General features: G+C 42.3%; 1 protein-coding gene across 1 annotated transcript; it reads right to left on the bottom strand.

Moving 5' to 3' along the window:
- Positions 1 to 7076: 7076 nt before the first annotated feature.
- LOC136053343 (protein maelstrom homolog) lies at positions 7077 to 16637 on the bottom strand. The gene is made up of 12 exons (XM_065744107.1): positions 16506 to 16637; positions 15978 to 16064; positions 15186 to 15282; positions 13770 to 13925; positions 13205 to 13246; positions 12502 to 12629; positions 11099 to 11153; positions 10456 to 10597; positions 9271 to 9333; positions 8331 to 8463; positions 7979 to 8057; positions 7077 to 7192 (listed from the first exon to the last, which is right to left on the bottom strand). The coding sequence occupies exons 1-12, from the start codon at positions 16635 to 16637 to the stop codon at positions 7077 to 7079; spliced, it is 1230 nt and encodes a 409-aa protein (XP_065600179.1).
- Positions 16638 to 18610: the final 1973 nt, after the last annotated feature.

Genomic DNA, 18610 nt, shown 5'->3' with positions numbered 1-18610 from the left:
ACAATCAGATGTATATCATCATGGTGAGCAGCATGAGTTGCTTCCTCCCTTAAGCCTTCTATTGATCTCTCTCAAAGTACTTGTCACTGGCCAGAATAAATTAAAAACTAAAAGGAAATTAACAGAGCAACAACCACAATTAACTGTAGAAGAAAATTTTAATCTGTTACCAGAAGGGATTGTGAAATATGATTGCCTGCAATGGAAGACTGTAAGTTTGATCTGAAGCAGGGTAACTGAAATGGCAGTGTCAGCATAAGATCTGATTAAGTTCTAGCCAGATTTTTCTTCTCCTAGGTGTGTGATGTCTGCCACATTGCTTGCTGTTCCCTTTACCTATGGGGACCACCTTGATGGGGAATCATCTTCAGGATGTGGTTGCAGTTCCTGCATAGCCTGCGTGGTGTAGCAGAACAAGAGCCAGCTCACTGCTTCTCATGCAGCCAACTTAACTGAAGGTGTCCCAGAAATCTCAATAAAAATGTAGCTCTGGCTTGGAAGATTCCTTCCAATCTTCTACCACGGAGTGAATTTACTGTAAACCTAGACACAAGGATCAAAAATACTTCTAAAGACTTCCATGTGTTTCCAAAGGACAACTTTGCCTTTTCCCCTCAGTGTAGCTTCTTTCTTTATCTTCTGTCTAGGTAACTGAGTCTGTTTAGCTTGAAAGGAGGTAACTGCTGTCTAGGCTAAAATCTTTAACTTAGCTAATTGCGTTTGTCACTGCCGGAACTGCTGGCAGATAAGGTCAGATCAGATTGCTTTTGCATCTCACTGGTGGCTGGTTTCTCTGACGGTTAAAAAAAGCGGATGCAGTTCAGTCTTCTGGAGGCTCTTATATCTTGTTCAAATCCAATTAAACAGTTTATGTTATGCTGTTTGTGAACCACTGAATGGGTTTGCTCTTAAATTTATGGGAAGAGCCAATGACATTACTAAAAACATATAAAATCTTGATGTGAATTTAACGAGAATAACTTTTTAAAGTCACTATCACTCTTGTGCAAAATCATTTATACCTCAGACTAGTTCCTGATATATTAATACTAAATGTCTCAAGTGAGACTGCAAGAAATAACTCATCTTTTAAATACAAACTTTTGCAGAATCTAGCTTTTTAGCCCCAAAGGTGAATATTTCTTTTGTATTACTGTGTGAGTGTTGCTAGAAGTGAACCTGTGCACATTTGCTTTCGTTTCTTTCACAGTGTGCTTTTCTCTCGTGCAGCTTTGTGACCCACCCTTTAACAGTCCATCCTTTTAAAAAATTCAGATAATGTGTGCATCAACTCTGAAAAGGACAAGGTTGCAGTAATAGCACTCCTAGGGCCACATGTGTGGTTGAAAAATAAAATGAATAAGCAACAAGGAGGGAAAGGTTTTTCCTACATAAGGTTAAGGAAGAGAAAAAAAAGAGGGCAGAGATCATCTTTGGAGCACAGTGTCATCAGTGTTCCTAGCCCTGGCCCTGGGAAAATCTCCCTGTGATTGAACTAGAAACTCATGTTTTAAGTATGCAGTTGCCTGCTGTTTAACTTAGCTGGCAGAAGAGGCCTTTAAAGCATTTATGCTGATTTGTAAATAATTTTTGCAGCATTGGGGCCGTTCCAGGGGATAAAAGCAAGCGTTGTGCCAATGTTTATACGTTACTTTTTCACTAACTACTTAATTCAGTGAAATTACTCAATATACCAACACCTGACTATTAGATCTCTGGCTTGGAAATCCAGCTCCAGAACTGGAGACCTGTGCTTTCCCATCCATGTATGTATTACATGTCTCAAAAAATTGCATGTCACAAAATATGGTCAGTGTACACTGAAAAACTGTCAGGAACTTTGTTGCCACTAATGCTGCTTCATTCATTCAGGATTTGTGGCAATGACCTTCTTTCCAAGAAACCTCTTACAGCAGTTTATCAGAAGGATGAACAAAGTTACTCTAAAACAACATGGCAGCAATTCCATTTAATGTTGCCCAGTGATCCACTAAAGCAGTGCCTGCAACACATTTGGGGAGAAGATGGGGAAGTGAACAACACTTAATGAATTCCTAGGAATTAATGTATACATACCTAACGTTGATACTCACACCCCTCGCAAGATGGGAACTGAGCAGAAATGGAGTGGCACTCCAGACAGTCAATAGTATATTTCTATTTGGTTATGTTCAGCTTTCAGACGGAAGAATACACACGCATATGCTTTATCTGTGCATGAAAAAGAAAGCAACAACAGAACACCAGATTTTAAGTGCTCACAAACCATTTTCCCATCTGCAGGACTACCAAGATCTGTTCACCAAACTGGGAAGAACAGAACAGTATTATTCTGATAAATCATTAATAGTACGCTTGCTGAAAGAAATCTTGCTAAGATATTTATATATTATTTTTTCCTCCTTCTAATAGTACCTCGGAAATCTAGGAGTTATTTCGTGTGTAATGAAGTGTACAAAGGAAAAAAAGAAGTCCATTTCAACAATCCAGCAAGCCAAAGTCAAGGCAAATGGCCACTGTTATACTTGTTTCACTCACAAATCTATCAAGGAAGGCAAGTGGGATGGTGAGGCATGATTTTGGCTTGGCAAATCCACGCTGACCGCTGCCACTCTTCTCCTCCTACTTCACATACCCAAAAAAATGTGTTCCAAGAGGGCTCAAGCCACGATCTTTCCAAGAAGCACGGGAATTTATCAGTTTATGGTTCCCCAGACTGTCTTTCGGCAGATAGGTGCAATATATTTGCCTTCCATCCACTGTTACACTTCTCATGCTTTCTGAGACCTTTTCAGGACAGAACAGCTTTGCAAGGATATCAGGCAGCCTTCTCATTCTCATAATCTATATTTCTGGGGTGACTGGGGGTTCCCAAGAGTTAACCATGTTGGAGGCTGAAATAAGCCTCACTGGTAAAGACTGTCAAAAACATCCTATTGTGACTGGCCCAGGGGCTCCATGTATACTTGGTATTGATTACCTCAAAAGGGGATATTTTAAGGATCCCAAAGGGTATCAATGGGCCTTTGGAATAGCTGCTGTGGACGCAGACAACGTTAAGCAGCTGTCTGCTTTGCCTGGCCTATCAGAAGATCCGTCTGTTGTGGGGTTGCTCCAAGTGGAGGAGCAACAGGTACCGATTGCTACAAAAACGGTGCACAGACGGCAGTACCGAACCAACAGGGATTCCTTGCTCCCCATTCATAATTTGATTCGTCAGCTAGAGAGCCAGGGAGTGATCAGCAAAACTCACTCACCTTTTAACAGCCCCATATGGCCGGTGCGTAAAGCCAGTGGAGAACGGAGGCTGACGGTAGATTACCGTGGCCTGAATGAAGTCACACCCCCACTGAGTGCTGCTGTGCCAGACATGCTACAACTCCAGTACGAACTGGAGTCAAAAGCAGCCAAGTGGTATGCCACCACTGACATTGCTAATGCCTTCTTCTCAATTCCTTTGGCCACAGAATGCAGGCCACAGTTTGCCTTCACCTGGAGGGGCGTTCAGTACACCTGGAACCGTTTGCCCCAGGGGTGGAAGCACAGCCCAACCATTTGCCATGGGTTGGTCCAAACTGCATTGGAACAGGGCGGTGCTCCTGAGCGCTTACAATACATTGATGATATCATTGTGTGGGGCAATACAGCAGGAGAAGTTTTTGAGAAAGGAGAGAGAATAATCCAGATCCTTCTGCGAGCTGGCTTTGCTATCAAGCGAAGCAAAGTGAAAGGGCCTGCACAGGAAATTCAGTTCCTAGGTATAAAGTGGCAAGATGGACGTCGTCACATCCCTACAGATGTGATTAACAAAATCACTGCCATGTCTCCACCCACCAGTAAGACAGAGACCCAAGCTTTTTTGGGTGTAGTGGACTTTTGGAGAATGCATGTTCCAAACTACAGTCTCATTGTGAGCCCTCTCTATCGGGTGACGCGGAAGAAGAATGATTTTGTGTGGGGCCCTGAGCAGCAGCAGGCTTTTGAGCAAATTAAGCAGGAGATAGCCCGTGCCGTGGCCCTGGGGCCAGTGCGGACGGGACAGGATGTAAAGAACATCCTCTACACTGCTGCTGGAAAGGAAGGTCCCACTTGGAGTTTGTGGCAAAGAGCTCCTGGAGAGACCCGAGGCCGACCCCTTGGATTCTGGAGTCGGGCGTACAGGGGGTCTGAGGAGCGCTACACTCCAACTGAGAAGGAGATCTTAGCCGCGTACGAGGGGGTTCGAGCTGCTTTCCGAAGTAATCGGTACTGAAACGCAGCTCCTCCTGGCACCTCGACTGCCAGTGCTGAACTGGATGTTCAAAGGAAAGGTTCCCTCTACCCATCATGCTACTGATGCCACTTGGAGTAAGTGGATTGCGCTGATTACACAGCGAGCTCGGATGGGGAACCTTAGTCATCCAGGAATCCTAGAAGTGATCACGGACTGGCCTGAAGGTAAAAAGTTTGGAACAATACCAGCAGAGGAGGTATCACGTGCCAAAGAGGCCCCGCCATATAATGAACTACCAGACAATGAAAAGAGATATGCCCTGTTCACAGATGGATCCTGTCGCATTGTGGGTAAGCACCGCAGATGGAAATCTGCTGTGTGGAGCCCCACACGACGAGTTGCTGAGGCCACTGAAGGAAAAGGAGAACCAAGTCAATTTGCAGAGGTAAAGGCTGTCCAGCTGGCCTTAGATATTGCTGAACGAGAGAGGTGGCCAGTGCTTTATCTTTACACTGACTCATGGATGGTGGCAAATGCTTTATGGGGGTGGTTACAGCAACGGGAACAAAATGGTTGGCAACGGAGGGGTAAACCTATTTGGGCTGCTGAACTGTGGAGAGACATTGCTGCCCGAATAAAGAATATGGTTGTAAAGGTGCGCCATGTAGATGCTCATGTTCCTAAGAGCCAGGCAACTGAGGAACAACAAAATAACCATCAGGTAGATCGAGCTGCCAAAGTTAAGGTGGCTCAAGCAGACTTGGACTGGCAACACAAGAGTGAATTATTTTTAGCTCGCTGGGCCCATGAGACCTCTGGCCATCAAGGAAGAGATGCAACATATAAATGGGCTAGAGACCGAGGGGTGGACTTAACTATGGATGCTATTGCACAGGTTATCCATGACTGTGATACGTGCGCCACAATTAAACAAGCCAAGAGAATGAAACCTCTTTGGGAAGAAGGGCGATGGCAAAAGTATAAATATGGGGAGGCGTGGCAGGTTGATTATATCACCTTGCCACGAACTCGCGATGGTAAGCATTACGTGCTCACCATGGTGGAAGCAACCACTGGGTGGCTTGAAACATATGCAGTACCCCATGCTACCGCCCGAAACACCATCTTAGGGCTCGAGAAACAAGTCCTATGGCGACATGGCACTCCAGAAAGAATTGAGTCCGATAATGGAACTCATTTCAAAAATTCTCTTGTAAATACTTGGGCCAAAGATCATGGTATTGAATGGATTTATCATATCCCCTATCACGCACCAGCTTCTGGTAAAATTGAAAGGTACAATGGGTTGTTAAAAACCACATTGAAAGCAATGGGTGGCGGAACATTTAAGCACTGGGAGAAGCATTTGGCAGAAGCCACCTGGTTGGTCAACACTCGAGGATCCATCAATCATGATGGTCCTGCCCAATCCAGATCTCTACCTACTGTAGAGGGAGATAAGGTCCCTGTAGTACATGTAAAGAACATGTTGGGAAAAGCAGTTTGGGTCCTTCCAGCTTCTGGAAAGGGCAAACCTCTCCGTGGAACTGTTTTTGCTCAGGGACCTGGGTCCACTTGGTGGGTGATGCAGAAGAATGGGGATGTTCAGTGTGTACCACAAGGGAATTTGATGTTGGGCGAGTGCAGTCGGTAATTCCATGTATATACTTATATATGTTGTGTGTGTGTGTATATAATGCATGTTAATCACTGTTCTTCTATACACATATAGAAAACATGATGTAGTGATGTGGAATAAGGGGTGGAATGTCATGGTTTTATGATTTTTGGTACTGGTATTCCACATCGTAACATCATGTAGTGCATTTAGAGTTAAAGAGTTAATGCTCCAGCTCCGTGGATCATCGATAGTTCCAGGTATACCTGTCTCAGAAGAGAAGAAGAACTCCATTCCCCAGAGGACTTTGCGATGCTTTGCGTTCTTACGTGTTTACGCTCAGAGGGAAAGATAAAAACTGTCTGCGGTCACGGGACACTCTCTTTCCTTTTGGGATGGACTCAGCAGTGGGTGCTCGCTGCCGTCCGCCTTCAGCGTTAGCGTAAGGCCTTCGGTTTATCGGACACTCTCTCTTGCTCATTTTATTTGATTTATTAGCTTTAATTCCAATTATATTGTATTACATTGTGTTATTTTGCTTTCCGATATCTTATTTAGTAAATTAGCTTTCCTCCTCAGATCGCTGCCGCTGTTTTGTTCCTAGGCCCATCTCCCTTTTCCCTTTCCCCCTTCCCTGGGGCGTGGGTCCCCCGCACCAATCGTCACAGAACCGGGCCGAACCTGCCCGTAAACCGTTTGACAAACTGTCACCACACTTTTTCATAGAATATCTGCTTTTTTGCATCGAATGACTACTCGAGTTCTCAGTGGGTGGAAGAAACCAATTCTGAGCAATCCTTTGAGACCATGACACTGTATACTCTCCAGTGCATCCTGTCATACCTCCACTGCTCTCTCCATTTGTAGAGAGTTACACTGAAATTTTATCTTCCATATACAGATGAGGTGAAGGGGGTTACTAAAGAAAAAAAAATAAAGCAGCACTTGTTTAAAGCTGGAGTGGCCACTAAAGAATTTCTAATTCAATGATGTTGCTAATCACTCTTGAATTTGCACTCCATCCATTAAGAAACAGAACTACCATAGCATTTCTTTTTAGAGAGGACACAACTTCAAAACATCTTCCAGATCTTCTCTAAGTCCAGTAAGTAACAGTTTCATCATTTCAACAAGAACTTGAACAATCAAAAGTTGCACGTAAGATGTAAAGACAACCAACATTTTCTCCAGACAGCAGTTTATTTCCTTAAGAAAAAGAAAAAGATACAGATGTAAAGAAGATTTTCAGTGGCTGAAAGATGAGCTCAGGTCACGTGTATTTCCCAGCCATCGAGTGACTCCTCTTCCGCGTGTGGTACTTGTTCCATAAGAAGACATCTTCAAAAGGAGTGAAGAATCACCTAATGAAATAGTTTACAAATGAAATAAATCCTTGAAGCTTGCATAAACTAATGGAATTTTCTTTTATATGCTGTGGAGTGGAATGTGTTCAGTATTTCTAACAGGAAAAGTGAGAAACAGGTTCTGCCCTCCATAACCACCAAGTCCATGTAAGATCTCATGATTTATATTTAGAACAGTTTCAGCATTTAATTCAGTGTGTGTTATCCACGCAAAAACATAAGGTGCAAACTCAGAGTTCTTACAGTTATTTGTCTTGCAAACCTTATTCTGTTCCATTTTGAAGGTTAGCCACATATTGCACAAATGAATCAAGTGCACATACTTTATATTAGAAAGATTTTAGCTCCAAGAAGAGGACTTGGAGCAAAGTTTTTTTTTTATAAATCCAGGAGTAACAAAATACTTGCAAGAAGTATGTGCAGAGTCAAATGGTACAACTCCAGAAGAGAGATGGTATTTTAAAGGTTGCCCTGCCTCAAAGCATCTAAACATGCAAGAAAGAAGTAAATATGACAAAACAATAAGGTGTTATAAAACAGCAGCATTCATGAGAAAAATCTGATTTTGTATAGACCTACTGACCACAGTTTTTGGTCCAGTAACAGTGTAGTTATTTCATCTAGAGAAATTCAATGATATCTGCACAAACCTAGCTCACGCAGAGCTGAGTTCTATGCTGCTGACAGACAGTAACTTCTGAGCCCAGAAATTTGAAAAAGCTGCAACTGGATTATGTTTAAATACTCTCTTTCCCTTTACAAATGAGGAAATCTCGAACTCACATCTAGAAGGGACAAGATCTTGAACTCGACTTGGAGAAAGGATGCATTTACCCCTTCCAGAACCCCTGGCCTTCATTTCCTGCAGAAAGAAATAAGCATTCAAAATAAGAAGTCTTCTCTAAAGTGGCATGCGTAACTATTTGTGATACCTGGGAGTAGTAGTAATAAATAACACACCACAAGAAACTGCCCAGCTAGAGATTATTTTCCTTTTCTCAGTCTACCAAGTATTCCTCAAAAAAAAAAAGCATCCAAAACAGAAGATGGCTAACCCGAAATTACCAAGTGTGTTCTGTCTAGAAGACTTGAGTTAACTTGAAATAACACAGGAAAACAATTTGAAGAACCTGACCTGAAAACGTGCAGCATCCAGTATCAGTTGCCTCAGATTGTGACTGAAGCGGAAATACAAGTCTTCAAGAGGCAGGTGAGCAGCTGTCAGTGAGACTCCATACGAACCAGCGAAAGATCTACTGATGCAATAACTTGACCAGGGAAATAAAGAAATCAAGAAAAGCTTTGTTAATAGGGTTGTAATGCTTATATACAGAAACACAGCATTCTTAGATCTTCAACTGACAAGGCCACCACAGATCAAGACGCAGAGATGACAGAGGGCAAAAGGATATTGTCAAAGCAGCTAACAACCCTGAATGCTTCCAAGTTCACCAGCATATTCTATCAAATTAACACAGTCACTTCCCCATGCTGTCAAATGTAACCACTCATAAGCATTAAATCCATCACTGGAAATTTGCTTAATACTGGTTGTTTTTTTTAATAAAAAATTAATTACTATTTCTCTCAAATAATATTACTACTATTGACTGAGATCTTAAACTGCATTTCTTTCCCAACTATTTGTCCTTCCCTCAACCTAAAAAAGAGAAGCTTGCGTATCTACATTATATGTAAAACAGTATACAAATTTCTAGAGATGGACTAAAATATACTGAGAATTTCCCATCGAACTGAAGCTTAGTAAACCTCTGAAGACAAACACTGAATTTGAACAAAGAACATTTCTTTCAGCTCTCCAATAGCGAAGGTAGTGATGACCAAGTGATGGATATTATCATAGACATCACGTTATACCAAACTGCTACAGCAGCATACTGCTTTACAGTATTAATACAAAAACTAAAGTGAAAATAGAATGAAGTCCTGGAAGTGCAAGAAATAAATAAAACTCAAGATTCAGAATCACCGTGCTCAAAGCAATCGGGGCCAAAAAGCGTGTGTAACAAAATGAAATGCCATCACACTGCAGATAACTCCTGTGAAATACTCACGCCATTTTCTTACAGGATGCCAAAGCACAGTAAAGTATATCATTCTCTTCATGCCACTTGCACCTACATAAAATGAAACGGAGGTTTACTGTCTAAGTATCTACATCTTTAATCAACGCGAACAGTTGGCCTGATCAGAAGGAACAGGAGCAAACATCAAAGGTTATCTTTTGTCTCAGTGATCATCCATTTAAAATTACACAGATGACCAACATTTACTAACAGATCTAGATGACTTATGTAGAGTTGAGAACTGCACTTAACCAGCAACCTTCCAGACACTGTGGCAGAGACAAAAGGAAACCCCATTAAATTCTGATTATCTTTAAGTTTCCCACTACAACGAAAATCCCTCTTAATACAACCATCCCCGTTTCATTCTGCAAATGTTATGAAGTACTTTTTTTTCCTCCGTTCTCTTTAATGCTTTCCTCTACTGTGAAGTAGTAGTTTCTTTCAGAAGGAAAGAAACAGCAGTGATTACTCAGTGATCTAGATGTCCATAGCATAAGCAGATTTTCAGGGATAAGTGCTAGTAGACAAAAAATTCAATAGAATTAAGATCAAATTATTAATTCTTCTTTATAACAGAAGCATACTTCAGCTTTTCTCCACTGTTAACTGTATCAGTGCTAAGTATTCTGCAATGCCTCTAGGTACTATATAATAGAACACAAGGATCCAAAAGTAGTAAAAACATTACTGTTCAAGACATGTAAGGAAAAGAAGAAAAACAATCCTATGAAATACATGCATTCTAGCATTATAAAAAGAATTCCTTCAGGAAAGTGTGAGATGTAACTTGACTCTTGAGCTTGTTTTCTGCCACTAGAAAGCACATCTAGCTCATCATCACAGTTGCAGTGTGAGGTACATACTAAAATCCAGCTTCTCAAGGCTCTGAATCTCCTCACTTCTATGACTTCAAGTATCACAATATATTTTCTTTTTTTAACTGTCCTTTAAATCAAGCTCCAGACTCAGCATTAGAGACACCGGTCTTTTTTTTTTTTTTTTTTTTGAAAGATAGCAACGCACATCTCCTGTTTTAGCCACGCTGTGATAAGAAATCTTTTGATGAGATGGTTTCCTGAAGAATTTAGCCTAGCTGTGCACAAGCTGCACTTAAGGCACCCAGACACATCAGAACAATACCCATTTCCACAGAAAAAGAAACCAACATACCTGGTATTACTGGAAAAATCCCACAGGACAACATTTAGCTCTCTAAACACCCAAGCGTTGGATGGCTCCTTTTGGCATTCCTTCTGGTGCAGTTTTATTACCAGGTCTTCTACAGTAAGAAGCTCCAGAGATCTCCGAACACCTATAGCCCAGAGGAAATCCACATCAGCATAACATCCACTCTTTTCAGCCAGCCTTTGTTCACTCTTCATCTTCTTCTATCCCTACAGTCACGTAAACCTCAACAAATTATTCTGCCACTGATATTAATAATATCTGGCATTTTATCAAGGCAGGTCCTATACTCTCTCAGTTTACTCCACTATATCCTACCTACAGGCCATCTTTCCTCAGAAGCTGCTAGTTCCCCCATCTGTTCCCCTACACTCACCTTCTCAGTAATCTCACTGCTTCTGCACCTTTTTCTGGTTGTACTCTTCATCTGCTCATTAGCCGGTTAGCTGACTAACCATGCAGCATTTATGGGGAGGGAGAGAAGAAGCACACGCAACAGTTCTAGCTATCAGTATCAGCTTTTATGAAACTCCTGAGACCTGAACTCCTTCTGACAAATACAGCAGTCCATGATCAGATAACCCTCCTTTCTTGGAGAAACAAAAGCCAAAAACAACTGTTTTCCCACCTGCTACACTAGCCATTCGTTCAAGACACCAGCTGATTCGGAATCTGCCATCAGACTAGAAAAAGAAAATCTCAGTCACATTCAAGAACATAATAAGTACAGTATATAATTTAATATCTGCAAGACCTCAGGCTGCACTTAAAAAAAATCATTCCCAAAACAAAAGTCCATGTTTATATACAACCTCCCGGAAAATTACCTTGAAGAGGAATCAAATACCAAGGCAGTCTTCCAACCAAATCTCAGGAGAAATTCTGGGCTAATACATGGAGACAAGTTAACTGTTAACTCATACTACAGCCATCTCTACTAACTGCTGTATGTTATTTTCCCTCCATGCACAGCACTTGTATTTATATATGGAGCCCAAGATCTAGATCCTCCACTCCTTTTATGAGTTAACTAGCACTAGGCTCAAGGGGAATAAAAAAAATTATATATAGTTGGCACGATGCTTAAATTCCTCTGAACCTCAGTGTTTTATTTCACTCATCAGCAATTCAGCAAAAATAAGATGTACAGCATTCTCACGTGAAAAGTCATTAAAGTGTAAAAACATCCTCAGAGAAGCGAGATTACCCAACTATTATCCAGTACACTCAAGTTAAGTACAATCTTAAAAATTCCAAACAGTGTCAGAACAGTCTGAAATGCTCATCAATAGACAGAGCCAGACACGCAGGCTGTGAATAAGTAGGCAGAAATTGTGTCGCTCATTTCTGGAAAGGTTAGCTTCTTTCTCTAACAGAGCAGGGGTTTGTATGTGTGGCTAGGTGTGGAAGGAAAAAGAACAAAAAAGGAAGCTTGCTTATTTAGGTTCCATATCATTTTTAGTTCCTGCAAAAAGCTGGAAACAAAAAAAACAGGTTTCAACTGCCAAACTTATGTAAGGTAATTTCTTTCTATAATGGAAGAAAACTTTGAGTGTGTCATCGTCCCAACCTCCCCCATCACTCATTTGCACACAGAATGCGCATTAGAGCAAAGTCTCTCCTTGATTACCCACTGGAAGAGAACTCAGGTTTTGATTTTGAGTGCCTTACTTTGACCTTGTGTAGGTTAAGACAAATTACTAATACCAAATGGTATAGTTAGTCAAAAGAGATTGTATACTTTATCTTCTGGATAATCCTTCTAAACAGACAATTGATAAGAAGAGAAACACTCAGCTGTTTCCAAAGATTGAAGCTCGCAAAAGAAACTCCACAAGGGAGGGATCTCTTGCAACAAGAGATCCTTCCCTGATGGTGGTCAGCCCTTAAATGGGGTCCGGGAGAGGTGGAGTCAGACACCACCCCTTCCAGTCATACAGGTGCACTGCCTTCACCTGTGCTCCCACAGCTGCCTCACTGCTCACCTCAGGTGATCAGTGGTTCAACAGTTCCCTTACACCCTGATCATACCTTGCAGTAAAAACGAGGACAAGCACCTCCAGCTGGCTGGGCAAACTTAAGAAGTTCACGTATGACAACTGGGTAGCAAGTACGCGAAAGACAAAATCCAGACAGAGGAATCTTATGAGTGGCATCACCTAGCAAAAGGTGAAGAGGATAAAATTTTAATTTATGAGAAATTTTGTTTCTTAAACCACCATCTGCCCTCCTCTGTAATTTGATGTATATACATCTATACTTAAAAACAATGCCTCTCTTTCCCTACAGAGAAGATGTGTAATTGAAGCTACGAAAACCTTATTTCCTGAAAAAGGCTAGCAATCTGGGCTGTGAGCAGATGCATGCACATCTACCCCTTTTGAGAGGTCATTATCTAAATACTTGACGTAGGATAACATAAGCCAAGTTTGTTCCCTGTGCACACAAGGGGAGTAATTGTACTAACGGAAAGAGACAATCTATAAACACTGCTTAAGAGTCACGAGGGAAACACAGCAGTGAAGAGCTCTGCTGTTTGAGGGTACAAGAAATAAGCAAGGTGACTGCAGCAAGCTGTCCTCTCACCCCTTTCTCTTCAAAAGATGACAGGAAGTCCCCAGAAGGGGAAGCTTCCAGGTGAGACTTACAAAACAACTGGATATAGAACAGATAAGCAGAATCCAAAACTGTAAAGCCTTGCATAGCACTCTTCTTCTCCTCCACTGATACTCACTAGCAGCCTGGCAGTGATACCGAAAACCAAGTGGTGGTACTTCTGCAGAAAAACACGAGGAATGGGAGAAAAAGAAACAACCGTCATCCATCACCACAGTGACAGATCCTTAACTCTGAAATAGGCAGCAGATTTTTATTTATACAAAGGAGCAGCTTCACCTTCCCCTGTGGCCTTGTACAACTACCACAACTATTCTTGAAAAAAAATATTTTCAGTTGCATTCATTTGAAGAGTATATTGCATTGCATTTATAAGTTAAGCCCAGAACAAACATTCCTCAGCACGAAATAAAGCACAAACATCAGAAGTGCCCTTTGGATTTATTCTGCCCTCTACAAAGCTTCATGCAAACCAAGTACTTAAGTAGATGTTCAAAAGCAAGCAGAAAACAGCAATGCTCAGTTATTTAAAGTAGAAGTCTAATCGCTTGTAGCTAAAGAAAGAAACCTATCTTAATATCAGAAATCTAATGAGCACAGCAGCAACTGGCACTAGAAAACTTCCCTCTCAACCCAGAGCAAGATGAACTACTTCCAGGCTACCCCCCTTCCTTGGAAATCACCTGCATCTATGAAGTGATGGAAGTCAGCCATTATGCCCTCCTTCAGGGAGTACTTGACACACCCGATTTCACAAGGGAGGAAGCGCTGATCACAGTGGGACGGCAGCTTGCCGTGACTGTAGATGTCCAGGAAATAGAAGATGTCTGCAACCACAGCTGAAAGGAAAAAAAGAGATATAATTTTGTTACTTTAATTAAAATTAGAAAATAAAGTATCTTCTATTGGTTTTGAATGACCAAACAATACTTTAACTAACAGTCACAAACGCTACATAATGCTGTTTCTGAAGTTAAAGATAGTACCCACCCTTACACTGTGCCCCTCATCAAAACAAGTAAACAAAAACCTTATTTGTTCTACTAAAATGATGTAGTAGGCTAGATTCTATGATACTCAGCACCACCTGTCCCAAGCTTAAGTTCTGGCACTACTTTACATGGATCTTGATTTCCACAAGCTGCAGTGGGAAAGGAAGACAGACCTCCTGAGTGGAGCTCTTTTCACAAAGAAAAAAAATGAATCCGGTATGGGCAACCACGCAAGACTTTCACTGAGAAATATTAAGGAGCAAGATCATAAAACGCATCTCGGACTCAGCTGAAAGATCAGTTATGCCAGCTCAAGTCACCATCATCAACCTGATCAAGTTTACATTATAGCAACAGCTGAGCATAGATTCTGGCAGTGAGAAAGCTAACAGATATTACACTTTTTCAACAGAGCTACTATTTTCTGAGCCTGCATAACTATGACATGTTCAAGAGACTAGTTAGGTAAAAGGCTTGAGCAGAAACTTGACCAAACAGCACAGATACAGCTTCTATTAACTGGCTGTTTAACTTCTATTGCAAGTGTCACCATCTATCATTTTCCACAATAAAACATGTTTGTTACTTAATTCTAATCCAAACATCCATTTGAAGACGAGGTACAGATGGTAAAAAGCTTGCTTTTCAAGACACGTGGAAACTAGCCAGGATGTCCCACAGGTACTGACCAAGTACTTACCCATTTATATCATTTATATTATATAGGTGTTAGATTAGTTTGAGCTTCTTGCCCTTGGATCTCAGTACGAACATTCTATTATCCCAAACTTGGATTAGGCCTTGTAAATCACAAATGTCAGAGCAAAAAGCCCTGAGGGAACTGTAAGTAATGTATTAGTAACAATACACCCATTAAGCTAAAAGAAAAACAGGTAGTGGAATTATTTCAAGGGATGCAGAGGAGCATTTGCACCAACTACACGAGGAAAGGTCTTCGTGGGCCTACACCATCACTAAGAACAAGCACACATCTGACAAAGGCAACTACTGCCAAAATGAAAACTATCTTCGTACGGGTACAACACAGAATATCTTTAGAAGGCAAGCTTTTATCTAACAGCACCGGCTACTGTAAGATCACTGTACCCTGATCACTCATCCATGATATAGCAGAGGCATCAAGAAGAGATGTCACTCTGTACGTCTCTGTAGTCACGTGAGCAGGTACTGGATTCTTAGGGCCCTAGAAAAGATGAGAAAACTCCATCAACTAACTCTAATGAAATTCATCACCTCTTACCAAAGAAAGACAGGATGTCCACTGCTCATTATGGCTAAGTGGAACAAATTCTTAGTGTGTATACAAGTGCCTGAAGACTTGAAGGCTAAGGCAAGAATACTAACAGAGAACGGTTATCTTAGTACCTCAATCAACACACAGTTGGAAGGAATTTCAGCTAAGCTTCTGAAGTGTAATAGAAGTATTAAAAAAAATTGTTTTGTTCAACTTAATGATGCATAGAAGGAAGTTTTCAGACTGAAATCTTCAACAATTCCCACAACTTTGATAAAGAAACCTCAAAACGCTCATTTGCCTTTGATTAGGATAGGTATTCATCTGAGCTGATAAATCCCTGAGTAACTAGACTTTTCTGTGGCTATGAGACCAAGAGGGAGTTGCAGTTCTATTAATAAAGTCCTGCACATCCATACACGAACAGTGAGCTCTTAGGGCAGCAAAAAGATTTGGGCAGATGCCCAGAAACCTCAGAGGCTTACACGATGCAATCTAGGCATAAAGTGTGAGTAACATCCACATTCACATTCCAGATAATTGTCTCTGCCTGACAAGGGCTGATAATTATCAGTTTACAGTACTCAGAATGAGCAATTAGCCCCATTGATGCAAACACCACTTGCTCCTTCCTGCACCTTTACCTCCTTGGCTGCAGCTTGCAAGGATTTCTTTTCCTTCCACTTCAGAGCCTTCTCTGCATAGACCATCTTCTCCTCCTTTGTCAGCAGCTTGAAGCAAAGAGAACCATCAATGCCTCTGTACCTCTCCCTTCAGCAACCCCACAAATCAACGTTTCCTTGCTTCCAAACGGAGTCTGTCAATTCTCACATAACTCCCTCACAAAGCCGTTTGGCTTCAACGCAGGGCACCCCACGAGCACACGCTCCCTCAGCACCCAAAGGCGCTGCCATCCCACAGAGGTCTTCCCCTGAGGCCGCCCTCCATTCTCCCCAAGCCCTCTCCCCTGAACAACAGCCCTCTCCCCTGAACAACAGCCCTCTCCCCTGAACAACAGCCCTCTCCCCTGAACAACAGCCCTCTCCCCTGAACAACAGCCCTCTCCCCTGAACAACAGCCCTCTCCCCTGAACAACAGCCCTCTCCCCTGAACAACAGCCCTCTCCCCTGAACAACAGCCCTCTCCCCTGAACAACAGCCCTCTCCCCTCACCGCCCACTCCTGGCTGAGGTGAGGAATGCCATCGCTCACTCGGCTCACGGGCAGGCCGCGCTGCCGCAGCAGGGGCAGATGCTCACGCACGAAGAAATAGTAAGGGCTGCGAGAGCGCTGCGAGCGAGACATGGCGGCCACACGCCTCGTCCTCCACAGCCACACCACCACAGCGCTGCAAAGGGGCGCTGCTGGCGGGGAGGGAGTACGGCGGATTAGAGGGCGCCTGCTTTCCTTTTAATGTGTGGGTAGTGCCGCCTCCTGCAGGTGCAGAGTTGCCGAAGGCCTTGAGGGCTCTCAAAGGCAGTTAACGGCCTCAGCAGCGGCCCTGGGACGCCGCCCTGAGCTGGAGTTCGTTGAAGCTCGAGCCTGGGGGGCAGCCTCGTGGCCCGAGCTTGGTTTTGAGATACGTAACAGGAGTGTGGAGGAGCTGAGAAGGCGTGCATTTGCTTGGAAAGGCAAGCTTAGTTATTAAAAATATTTTGAGAGCTCATGTCTTAGGGCCGCAAAAAGATTCCTGGGGATAGAATGCTTTCCCTATGAGGACAGGCTGAGAGCTGGGGCTGTTCTGCCCCAAGAAGAGAAGGCTCCAGGGAGACCTGGGAGAGACCTCTCTATCTAAAGCTGTAAGAAGGAGGAGGACAGACTCTTTAGCAGAGCCTGTGGTGATAGGACAAGCGGAAATGGTTTCAAACTAAAAGATTTAGAGCGAATATAAGGAAGAAATTTATTACAATAAGGGTGGTGAGAAGCAGGAACTGGTTTTCCAGAGAGGTGGATGCCCCATCCCTGGAGACACCCAAGGTCAGGCACCTGATGGAGCTGGAGGTGTCCCTGTTCGTTGCAGGAGAGTTGGACTGGATGACCTTTAAGGATAAAACCGTTCTATGATGCTGTCTGTTACAAAACTGAGACATCTGTATAGACTCTTGTGGGTTTTTGTTTGTTTGTTTGTTTTGATATATCTCATCGAGTACCTGATACTTGTTTCATTGAAAATTTGCATGCTGAGCCACGGTTCAAATAAGATAAAAGCTGGAAACAATCAGATGTATATCATCATGGTGAGCAGCATGAGTTGCTTCCTCCCTTAAGCCTTCTATTGATCTCTCTCAAAGTACTTGTCACTGGCCAGAATAAATTAAAAACTAAAAGGAAATTAACAGAGCAACAACCACAATTAACTGTAGAAGAAAATTTTAATCTGTTACCAGAAGGGATTGTGAAATATGATTGCCTGCAATGGAAGACTGTAAGTTTGATCTGAAGCAGGGTAACTGAAATGGCAGTGTCAGCATAAGATCTGATTAAGTTCTAGCCAGATTTTTCTTCTCCTAGGTGTGTGATGTCTGCCACATTGCTTGCTGTTCCCTTTACCTATGGGGACCACCTTGATGGGGAATCATCTTCAGGATGTGGTTGCAGTTCCTGCATAGCCTGCGTGGTGTAGCAGAACAAGAGCCAGCTCACTGCTTCTCATGCAGCCAACTTAACTGAAGGTGTCCCAGAAATCTCAATAAAAATGTAGCTCTGGCTTGGAAGATTCCTTCCAATCTTCTACCACGGAGTGAATTTACTGTAAACCTAGACACAAGGATCAAAAATACTTCTAAAGACTTCCATGTGTTTCCAAAGGACAACTTTGCCTTTTCCCCTCAGTGTAGCTTCTTTCTTTATCTTCTGTCTAGGTAACTGAGTCTGTTTAGCTTGAAAGGAGGTAACTGCTGTCTAGGCTTAAATCTTTAACTTAGCTAATTGCGTTTGTCACTGCCGGAACTGCTGGCAGATAAGGTCAGATCAGATTGCTTTTGCATCTCACTGGTGGCTGGTTTCTCTGACGGTTAAAAAAAGCGGATGCAGTTCAGTCTTCTGGAGGCTCTTATATCTTGTTCAAATCCAATTAAACAGTTTATGTTATGCTGTTTGTGAACCACTGAATGGGTTTGCTCTTAAATTTATGGGAAGAGCCAATGACATTACTAAAAACATATAAAATCTTGATGTGAATTTAACGAGAATAACTTTTTAAAGTCACTATCACTCTTGTGCAAAATCATTTATACCTCAGACTAGTTCCTGATATATTAATACTAAATGTCTCAAGT

The sequence above is a fragment of the Cyrtonyx montezumae genome, unplaced genomic scaffold (genome assembly GCF_038088225.1).
Source record: "Cyrtonyx montezumae isolate F1298 unplaced genomic scaffold, pur_monq_1.0 scaffold_3, whole genome shotgun sequence".
Lineage (NCBI taxonomy): Eukaryota > Metazoa > Chordata > Aves > Galliformes > Odontophoridae > Cyrtonyx > Cyrtonyx montezumae.
This window is presented reverse-complemented; position numbering and strand designations above follow the sequence as displayed.

Coding starts and splice junctions, on each gene's coding strand:
- LOC136053343 (XM_065744107.1), bottom strand. CDS start 16,637: ATGTCTCGCTCGCAGCGCTCTCGCAGCCCTTACTATTTCTTCGTGCGT. Junction 12,630..13,204: donor GTATCACTGCCAGGCTGCTA/GTGAGTATCAGT, acceptor ACCTTTTGCTAG/GTGATGCCACTCATAAGATT. Junction 8,464..9,270: donor GCATCCTGTAAGAAAATGGC/GTGAGTATTTCA, acceptor TCCCTGGTCAAG/TTATTGCATCAGTAGATCTT.